Source organism: Toxorhynchites rutilus, chromosome 3 (assembly GCF_029784135.1).
Source record: "Toxorhynchites rutilus septentrionalis strain SRP chromosome 3, ASM2978413v1, whole genome shotgun sequence".
NCBI classification, from domain to species: Eukaryota; Metazoa; Arthropoda; class Insecta; order Diptera; family Culicidae; genus Toxorhynchites; species Toxorhynchites rutilus.
Window position 1 is genome coordinate 20,644,503 of NC_073746.1, and position 11,447 is coordinate 20,655,949.

Consider the following 11,447-nt stretch of genomic DNA (forward strand, 5'->3'; position numbering starts at 1 on the left):
CCAAGTACATTTAGAGTCGAACCAGACCCCAAGATACTTGAATGACATAGCATGAGTGATCGGTTTACCCAAAAGTTGAAGCTTTGGTTTTGCTGGTTTATGCTTCCTAGAAAAAACCACCATCTCTGTTTTCTCCGTGGAGAATTCGATCCCTAGCTCAATGGCCCAGGTTGAAAAATTGTTCAAAGTATCTTGTAAGGATTCTTGCAGGTCGGATTCGTTTGATCCTACGACAGACACCACTCCATCATCTGCAAGTTGTCTTAGGCTGCAATTTTGTGTAAGGCAATTGTCAATGTCGCTTACGTAGAAGTTGTACAAAAGGGGGCTTATTCCTTACACATTAGAAGTGGTCAAAAGTGTATTAGAAATGGGAGGGCAGCCACTGAAAGGGGGAGTGGCTGAATATCGAACAAATCCATATATAATTCCCTCTTTTTATATCTTGAGTAATTGTTTCGATCATAACAAGTAGGAAAAATACCAGAAGTGTTGAAAAAATGATGGAAATATTTTTGTCCGCTAGCTTGTACAGAAATCGTCCATAGTGCGCTGTTTTGTAGACACTGCGGTGTGACCCAGCAATTTGGTTTAACTAGTATGCTTGTTTATTTTTCTTTTCTCAGGCCTCACTCGCGCTGCACAAGGCGGAAGTCAGTGCCCTCCGGCAGGCGTTTGTCCAGCTGGTGGAGGAGAACAAGAAACTGTACTCGGACAACAAGGAGGTAAATCACAGGGCGCTTCTTCTCGCCCAGGAGGTAGATGAGAGACACAACTCGCTGGAAAATACCACGCGAACCAAAATACGACACTTGGAACAGCGTCACCATGAAACCATTAAAGAAATCACCTCACAGCTGGCGAGCGAGAGAGAGCAACTTTCGTGTGCGAATGTAGCACTGGAGAAACGCATTCAAACACTCGAGAGCGACGAGGGAAAGATGAAGCTGGAGATGAGTCGACTTTCGGAAGAGAACGAAGGCTTGCGAATGGAGCAGGAAACTCTCACCAGGGAGCTGACCGATCTGCTGGAGAAGAATATCAAGCTGAACAAGGATATTGCCGAGCTGGAGGAAAACAACAGGAACGATTTCGATTATGTGTTTAGTCGAAAGGAGGAAGATCCGGAGATCCTCAAGTTGATAGAGAAAATGTCTCTACTGCAGGATGAGAACACGGATCTCAGAGATAAGAACGATGAACTGATTGCAGAGGTTGAAAGTTTGAACGTGGAACTGGCCAAATTCAAACTTAAAAGGAGCAGTATTAACAGGACCAGCTCGGTGGAAGTGTCGCCGGTGGTTGTGGAAACTACGGCAGGCGCTGGTGAAGAAAATGCAAGTGCCGCGAGGAAGCGTCAGGGCGATTCACCAAGCAAGGTGCGCCTGTCGGACGAAAGTCCGCGGTTAGGTAAATTCCGCAAGTGCAGTAGTGATTTGGAGAACGAATCGGACTCCAGTGGGGACTGGATGGCGCTCCATTCGGAGTTGGGAATTCGAATGGGCAGTGCAGTAACATCATCGGGAATTTCGCAGGATTTTTCTAGTATTAATGATTCGAACATTAGTCGAGAAGACGAAAACCGTCAGCTGAAGGCTAAAATTGCAGAATTGGAGAAGAAATTAGAGGGGATGAAGGCCTCCTCGGATGGTAAGACTGAATCGGTAGGTGAAGAGGGCGACGGTTCCGAAGGGGAGAAGTTGAAAGCTCGATGTGAAGAATTGGAGGCGAGCTTGGAGCAGATGAGTAAGGAGTATGAAGCATGTGAAGATTACTGGCAGGAAAAGGTCAACGAGGAGCGGCAGCTGTTTGAGGAAGAACAACGCGTTTCTGACGAGAGATTCAATGAGCTGCTTAAAAAGATGGCTGAGTATGAAGAGCAATTTTCAGGGCAACCTGCGGGCAGCAAAAGTGACGACGGAAGACTTTCGCCGATCGAGGAAAAGGATATACTCGAGCAGCAGTATTTGGATCTGGAGGCCGAGTTGCAGCAGTCGCAGCTGATGCTCGAACAAAAAACCATCGAAGTGGAAAAGTTGACCAGCAGAGTTCTCGAGTTGGAGGAAATGAACAAGTACCGATCGGAAGTTACACTGTGAGTATGAATAATCAACCGTTATGCTGAGGGTTTCCAGATGTCAGTCAGATAGAATGTTTCAAGAAAATTATTCTGGCCTCACTTAGCGCCAGAATATTGCCGTTTTTTCGTTGATTTTTTTGCCTCGTCATCGCTACAGAAGACGATTCTGTTGTGTCCATTTAAAAGATGAAAAAAAATGGTACAGGATAAAGTAATGAAACATCTAAATTAGTGGATTCAATAACATTTTGGAAGTGAAAAACATAAAATTAAATAATTTTTAATGTGTTATTATCAATTTCATCCTAAAAATTTATATTAAACTAGATTGTTTTCATCAATTAAATTTAAGCTTTTTAATCGCTCTAAAATTTGTTCTTTGACACCCAACTTCTATCGTTTTTAATTTGGCTGCAATATCGATATAAACAATTCTTGGTGAAAATTCAAGCAAAACCTTCCCAAATCACTATTTTTACCCCACTGTACATGTAATAGCCACTTAAATTACACGTTGAAAGGTTAAATTTCTTCTTGAAATAAGTCACAATTTTTTTTCCAAACTGTATATAATCGAGTCCAAAATTGTATATAATCTAATCACATATAATCGATTCTTTATATAATCGAGTCCGACCTGTATTTGTATTTTTTTTTTGGAAATTTGAGGATTTATTCAGAGAAATAGATATAATATATTTTATTTATCGTACGCTTATTTTTCGTACATCGTAACGTTAACTATGACTCCCTCCCATCTTCCAGGAAGCATATGGATTTGAAGAAAAATCATTGGTTGCTGAAATCTGAAATCGACCCAATTTTGATTATTCCGTATGTAGTTTGGTTCTGGGATTTACAGGTAGCCGGAAGAAGCGATTTCTGGTGCGTGAGTCGGAGGAACAAACGATAGAGCGATAGAACAACCCATTGAAGCGCTTCCCATATTCCTTTGATGACTTTTTAACATGTTGTTGAGTATTATCATGTGATTGATTTCTATAAAAGAGGTTTTCAACACATTCGCATCTAGCCTAGATAAAGCCCAGTTAGAGGACTAATCAATGGAGATTCCTGGGGTATCACTCACGATCGTTCGACATGTAAGCGGACCTCAAACCATTTTGCTCGTCTAACTTCTCCGGGACATTGCGCTTGAATTTGAGGTGGGAATAAAGTCTACTTCATTGATCGGATCAGTGACTAAAGCTGTATAACTCGAACAAAGCAACAGCTGTTAGAATCGACGATAATTATTCTCTCGTCAGTGAACAGGATTCCAGGATTTTTTCGCATGAGGTAGTTCAATATTTTCTTCCATTGCTCGACTCGTAGCTCCCGGATGCTTGCTCACATGATTACCAACCATCATGTGATTTTTTTCCATGCCCTAAACTTCGCGGATAGTTATCCTTTCTTTTCTCGGTCTGAGATCCTTTCCACTGACCATCGGGACATTCCCACTGCTATTGATATACCGTGTAACTTTTGAAAAGGTCTTATGTAACATTTACGTTAACTCGAGAAAAACGAAGCTAAAGATCGGAACATTGTTTCGCGAATTGTTTTCTTCGCAGTATGTTTATGCTCATTATCTTACTGGTAGATGTAGTCCCATGTTCAGCATGGATTCTTCCAGGTTCTCGCACAATATGTCGATGTATCATCGGAAGTCATAACACCAGGGTTCGGCATAGTTATAGTCAACGGAGGATAGTCAGCGGACTATGAAGAATGACTTTTGGCATCTTCACGTAGTTTCTCCGTCAACATGACTCAACGTTTAGCCGCTATCTCCCTCTATCGACTCGACTATATCATTTAATTCTTCCCCGTCAAAAAGACTTCATTGCATTTTGAAGTGACACCATTTTGATGTCAAACCGGTCAGGATAAAGTGCGATTCACATACAACATCCACGTCACGTTCACGTCCCGTCACGTCACGTTACGTCAGTTATTCTACCATGCAATTATTATGAAAACATTCACATACACCGGCAACGTAACGACCCGTCAGCATACGTTCAACGAAAACGACCGGCAGGATTTGTAGAAAAGAATTATTGACGGAGAGGGACGGTTCCTTGGGTTTTTGTCTGGGATTTGTGTCTCGGCTTTTGTTTTGATTTTGGTTGTACAGTAATTTACATCTAATTCGACATTTAACTAATTGGATAGACCTGTGATGCAACACGTTGAATTGGACATTTTTACCGGCGTTTTTGTAAACATTGAGCTTGGGGCCCAAATTATGACACCACATTGAAAGTCGCCACCAGTCGCGAATGTCCAATTACTGGTCAAAATCGCCTCCAATGCGACACTGAGTGGTGCCTCGGCATGTCGCATTCTAAGTAACTTACTGTATTTTTTATGCCAACATATCTCTTAGTTCCAAATTTCGGAGTGAAAATCATTCGCGACTAGCTGAGAGAAATAGTCTATATATTATTTTTGTTGAATAATGGTCGGGACTACGGGGTTTAAGCATTTAAATAATTGAATTCAATGATTTTCATTGAATTTTTCAAAATTTAGAACTGATTCTAGGCATGCTGATTCGAAAAAGGACATTGCAATTTAAAATTGTTGTAGGTGGCGACATCATTAATAACATTAAATAAATCATTCATTTGACATATGACGTGACGGTGCTGGTACAAGCATTGACTGCATGTGTTAAGTGCGATTCACATACAACATCCACGTCACGTTCACGTCCCGTCGCGATCCGTTACGTCAGTTATTATACCATGCAATTCATATGAAAACATTCACATACACCGGCAACGTAACGACCCGTAGGCATACGTTCAACGAAAACGACCGGCAGGATTTGTAGAAAAGAATAAAGTGCGATTCACATACAACATACACGTCACGTTCACGTCCCGTCACGTCACGATACGTCAATGATTCTACCATGCAATTCTCATGAAAATATTCACATACACCAGCAACGTAACGACCCGTCAGCATACGTTCAACGAAAACGACCGGCAGGATTTGTAGAAAAGAATAATTGACGGAGACGGACGGCTCGTTTGGTTTTTGACTGGGCTTTGTGTCTCGGCTTTTGTTTTGATTTCGTTGTACAGTAATTTACATCTAAATCAACATTAAGCTGATTGAACAGATCTGTGATGCAACATGTTTAATTAGACATGTTTACCTTTAATTGAACATTTTTGTAAATATTGAGTTCGGGACCCAAATTATGGCCCCACATTGAAAGTCGCCACCAGTCGCGAATGTCCAATTACTGGTCAAAATCGACTCCAATGCGACACTGAATGGTGCCTCAGCATATCGCATGATAAGTAACTTACTATACTTTTTATGCCAATATATCTCTTAGCTCCAAATTTCGGAGTGAAAATCATTCGCAACTAGCTGAGAGAAATATTCTATTTATTATTATTGTTGAATAAGGGTCGGACTACGGGGTTTAAGCAGTTAAATAATTGAATTCAATGATTTTCATTGAATTTTTCAAAATTTAGGACTGATTCTAGGCATGCTGATTTGAAAGAGGGCATTGCAATTTAAAATTGTTGTAGGTGGCGACGCCATGAATAACATTACATAAATCATTCGTTTGACATTTGACGTGACGGTGCTGGTGGAAGCATTGACTGCATGTGTGAATTGGTGGAGACGTTGACGGCACGTAGACGTTCTTCTCCGTAACGTTCTATGTGAATCGCACATAACCCAGTATAAGCCGTCGGTCCAACGTTGGTTTAACATATGCTGTAAACATGTTATGTTAACCCAACCTTTATGTATGTTTTGCTATGGATTTATTTAGTAAATATTGAATTATTGTATACAGTTTTAGTAGGCTGACCAAATAGTTCAGAATTGAAAACAGGACAGACAAGCCAAAAATGAAAACATAACCAAAAATACATGATATTTCTTCAAAAAAATTTATTGAGTGAATTAAACCTAGAAAAAAATCAAACAATCAAACATTCTTAGATGTATCTGATTTGTTGTGAGTATGTTGGTAATAATGAGACTTTTCGAAGGAGTTTGCGATTTATATATTTACAAAAAAAAAAATTGTCACATTCGAGATTAAAGTTCTGTTTGACAATTTTCTTTCGACTTCTCTACATTGTTCATCGTAAAAAATATTCTTTAAACTGGAGCAGACACAAAAAATTATCAGTTAAGCTTCGCGAATCGGTGTAAGTTGCACCCAAAATTTTGGAATGACACCGATTCTTTTATCCATCTTTTTATCTAATTACTAGCAGACCCGGCAAACTTCGTCCCGCCCAAAATTTGTTTTTTGTTATCAATACCTTCAATTCATTCACGACCATGAGCAAGTTTATGGGTCCAATCGCAGAACTGTTCATTGATTGATCTTCTAATGGAGTGTGGAGTGTCTAACCACCGTAAAACATTTATTGCACCCTAAAACCTCCACACCCCTTCACCCCCCTCTCTAAGGAGGTGCTGCCATACAAATGAAACACAAATTTCTGCATTACTCGAAAATTAATCAAGAAAATGAAACCAAATTCGTCATATGGAGGTTCTATGGTGCCATCAATATTTCTCTGGTGGTAAGACACTCCACCCCCTCTCTAAGGGAGGGCTTCCATACAAATGAAACTCTAATTTCTGCATTACTGGAGGATTAATCAAGCAAATGAAACCAAATTTGGCATGCAAAGGTTTTAGGGGACACGAAACTTTTTTATGGTGAATAAACACTCCTCCCCTCTTACTGATAGGGAGTTACTGCCATACAAATAAAGCATACATTTCTGCATAATTTAGGAACTAATCAAGCAAACGGAACCAAATTGGGCATGTGGAGGTTCTACGGAGCAATAAATGTTTTTATGGTGGTTTGACACTCCTTTCCCCTCTCTAAAGAAAGGGTGGGAGGTTGCTGAACAACTCGAGAACTAATCAAACAAATGGAATCAAACTTAGCATATAGAGGTTTTAGGGATTGATAAACGTTTCTGTGGTAGTTCGACACTCCACCCCCCTCTTTAAAGGAGGGCTCCCATACAAATGAAACACAAATTTCTGCATAACTCGAGAACTAATCAAGCACATTGAGCTACCCCCTCTCTAAGAGCATGGGGGCTGCTGGACCCATGAATGTGCGCTTAGTAAGAAGCCGTGGATGTGATAACGAAACATGCATTTTTGGCGAGACCAGATATAATCGGGAATAGTCAGATTGAGCCATATTTGGTTTCCATCGGGACTAAACAACTTTGTATAAATTCCAACAGTGATTACTCTTTGTTTCAACACATCGGTTCCTGTCGTTCGACTACTTGCAAAGAGTACTGGGATGTTCTCAAGTGACGAGTAAAAACATTCGGCTGAATATCCTAGAAATTCCACTTCCTCAATTTGGGAGTTTTCGGGCTCAATATATTCGGCTTTAACGGGATATCCATCGATTACTAGGTTGGTTCACAGATCATCTAACGATTTCGCTGCATACTCAAAATGTTTCGCTTCCAGTTTCGGATTCCTTGTTTTGAGTTTTTCATCCAAGTGAGATCCATAATTATCATGCGAAAAAATTAATCTTTCTAATTTCTAGAAAGAATAGCCTTCCGACGTTCAACTCGGTTGAAAGCTATGCGTTCTGGACCAAACAAAGAGTATTGCATCAATATTCAATTGATTTAAATGATGAATATATAAGTTGAGGACTTTAAGGTTCTGTACTTAATAGAAACATGTTATAGGTTTGAGCTCTAAACTAGAACTAATTTATTTCACATTGTTTCGCCTTTTTATATCTGACAAGAAACATTATTTAATAACCCGTATCGCCACAGACGGATTTCCTATATCTCTATTAGGAAGCTGCTATTCCTCTATTTACCTATTGTCCTTGCTCTATGGCCACCCTCCTTCTTCTATGGCTGTATACCTGGCGGTGGGTCCTAATGTAGAGATCTTAACTTATCTATCTATGACCTTTTTAAAACGGTCCTCCTTTTTAAACCTCTGGTCCTCCATCCACATTAATTAGGATTCTTCTTCTTCTTCTTCAATGGCACTAACGTTCCTAGAGGAACTTCGCCGTCTCAACGTAGTATTACTTGCGTCATTTTTATTAGTACTTAGTTGAGATTTCTATGCCAAATAACACGCCTTGAATGCATTCTGAGTGGCAAGCTCTAGAAGAATACGCGTGATCACAGTGCAAGTCGGAGGAAATTTCGAATTCGAATCGATATCGAATAAATTCGAATTCAGGGAGCTCGCTATCCTTTTTTGAATCGAGCCCATGCATTTGAAGAACAGACGATAATTTTATTGTTGTTGTATAGCCAGTAGCCATTTAGGCGTAAGAGTATTCGATACACACAATGTTATTGTAAATTACACAATGTCGCCTTTTCCGGCGTTAGAATATTCCTATTGTTTGAATGTTCGCAGTTGGACTGTTCACAGCAGGACTGTTGATTTGATGTTTCCATTGTTGTGTCATTAATAGCAGCAATTACCGATGCAGCAGACCGTATGTGCAGTGAGAGGCTGGGATCACCATCACATGATGATTGTTGCGTGGAAGTAGTAGCTAAAATAACACTCAAAGATGGTCAATTGAGGGCCCTAAGTTATGAGCTCATGGTCGTTGGCTTAGTAGCGGACGCGCGACCAATTAGGCTACGAAGACCCTCCTCCTCAGTACTATGCAATCTGTTACTTTAAATTCCAGTCGAATTTCTCAAAGAATTTTATCCCTGTAACAATGAAATACCATCTTTGTTTCCAGTGCCACGCCACCACCTCTCGAAACACCAGACATGGAAAGTCCTGCGTGTTCACCGATCAGTTATCTTTGGAATCAAAGTACAATTCAAGCTCCAGCCACGCGTGATTATCACAACCCGAACTGGAGCCACCCGGTGAAGGGGAGCAGCCCTTCGGGTGAAACGACTGCTCGTGACGATGATGGCAAGTTGAACTGCTCATCCCAGTCGAAACAAAGCGACGATTTGGCGCCCGATGGAGACTCTGGTTTCAACCCAACCGTTTCACCCATCCAGAAACCATCGACATCGGTGGCGCATACCACCAGCGATGACAATCACGAGCTGGGCGACTGTTCCGATGTGTGCTCGGTGAAGTCTGCCAAGAGTACGCACAGCTTAGCGTCCACCCATAGCATGTGAGATTCGGTTTTGTGTTTGGTGCTAGATTCGATGATTAACGGTTTTTTTCCTTCTTTTCACCAGCCATAAATCCGTGTCACAAACAGACGTGGCGATGATAAGCCAGGAACAGTTGAAACAAGCGCGTCTAATACAGCTTCAGCTGGAGGACGAAATCAAAGAGTTGACCCACAAGCGGGACTGCTTGAAAATGGAGTTCCAACAGCTGAACGAAGTGAAGCCAATCCTGGAGAGAGCTTACACCAAAACGACACACCCGAACGTGAACCAGAAGATACAACATCTGGAGCAGAAGAATCGTCACTTGCAGATGATGCTGAGACAGCAGCAGACTTACTCGGAGGAAATTTTCCATCGTAAGTTATTTTTTTCCGGATGAGTGAAAATTGATTCTATACAATTATTTTCTTTCCGCACAGGAGTATGGCAGCAGCAGTGCAGCGACATCAACGAACTTCGCCAACGAGTCGAGGCGCAGAATATGCACTTGACCGAGCAGGCGTCGAAGCTAATGAAAAACGATATGCTCGTTAAGGATTTGTACATGGAAAACTCGCGCCTTGTGGCGCAGATCCAACGGCTCGAGCAGCAGAAAGCTCGAGCAACGTTGCTCCAGCAGTTCTCCCAGGCCGCGGCAAACAGCCATCATTCGTCACATCACCAGAGTCACCTCAGCGGTATAGTTCCCGGGCTTCCCTAACGGCGGCGGCCGTCGGCAGTCTGTGGGGTCGTCTCCGGCAGCGGGGGCAGAGGTCGTTGGGCGTTTTTTTAATGTGTCATAATTATAAGATTGCGTTTTTATTTCCGGGCCTCATCGCGGGAACAGCAAATGTGGTTCCACTGTGTATGTGTACGTGTTTGTGTGAGGATGTGAGACACTTCCAAAACTAATCATTTTCAAATGATACAACGCACCAAAAACAGCAAATTCAAGAGCGAATGATGTCTGCTGAATTGGATTCAGAGATTCTGTTCCGATATTTATAATCCTTAATGTTTATTTATACAGGAATTTATACACCTTCCGCGTTATTGTGCAACGATGCACCATTATTACAGTACTAATAATGCTTCATTTTTATATCTGAGTAGATAGAATCAATTCCATTTCTTGTCATAGTCGTGGACGGAGAGATTTTAAAAATAAGCAAAACTAAGTTATAATAGCGGACCTAAAGAGCTAGAAACTCGTCACATTTATACTCATATCTCTATAAATTTGATCGTAGGTTTTGTTTTTAACCAAGTAGGGCGTCACTATTTTCCGCGTCTTTCTATTCTAAAATTTACAATTTACTTCCCATCGAAGGTTTCCTTAGTTCAAGATACTCACTAGAGTTTGAGATGATTGCGTGAAAAGACTTTTTTTTCGTAACGTTGCTTTTGAATGTATCCTATAACCGACGGCAGTCGGAACAAGATTGGCCTTATTGCAAAATGTTAACTATAGAACTTCGGTTCAGATGTTTTTCTATACAGACATTGTCACACATTTTTTGTGATAGGCATTTCACTTTCTCGAAATTTGGGTTCCTATTAATTTACGCACCCACGAATGAAAAGCAAGAGAAAAATACTGTCGAAACCAAACACGAAAATGTGATGAAAGTTGTGTTTGTGAAAGCTAAACGCGAAGACAGTGAGAGTGTAGCAGCAAACGAATTGTCGTTGAGCTGATAGAGATGTGAACGTTGTTAGGAGACAGTAGTCACGCAGCGTTGGCGGCTGCTATCGAAGATGTGAAACGGTAGAATTAGTGTATTGTGGAACAAGACAGTAATTTGTTTTCCCAGCGAATGTTGTTTAATAAATTTCTGCTTCTGGATAAGTTAAGCTGTGCTACGTTCAGCTGGTTGAGAGACATAAATCAAGTGGTTTCAAATCGTACTGTTTATTGTATATCCATTCCAATGAACTTCAAATTTCTTAGAGTCACAGAGGAAACATAGTCATAAATTGAGGAATCTAATCGGGGCTTAGAAGCGAAGAAATCTATTGTATCATCTAAGGCTTGAAACATTCAGAATCCGGCATCACACAAACAGTTGTATCTCGGGATTGGTTAAAGGCACAAAGATATTTTTATATCAAAATGCAGATAATTTATTTTTCTTTTCAGAAAAAATATTGAAAAAATATTCAGTTACAGTTTTGATGAATTTTCGAGCTTTTCTTCCGATACCCCCATC

At 40.7% G+C, this 11,447-nt stretch overlaps 1 protein-coding gene across 3 annotated transcripts in view; it reads left to right on the forward strand.

Moving 5' to 3' along the window:
- Nucleotides 1–11,125, forward strand: part of LOC129775072 (blastoderm-specific protein 25D) — a 62,658-nt gene extending 51,533 nt beyond the window's left edge. For 2 of the 3 annotated variants that reach the window (XM_055779309.1, XM_055779311.1), the window contains exons 4-7: nt 600–2,095; nt 8,859–9,254; nt 9,322–9,614; nt 9,678–11,125. In XM_055779309.1, the coding sequence (XP_055635284.1) occupies nt 600–2,095; nt 8,859–9,254; nt 9,322–9,614; nt 9,678–9,958 (2,466 nt within the window). In that variant the 3' untranslated portion in view covers nt 9,959–11,125. The remainder of the gene's footprint in view (nt 1–599; nt 2,096–8,858; nt 9,255–9,321; nt 9,615–9,677) is intronic. The other variant, XM_055779310.1, reaches the window with a different exon arrangement.
- Nucleotides 11,126–11,447: the final 322 nt, after the last annotated feature.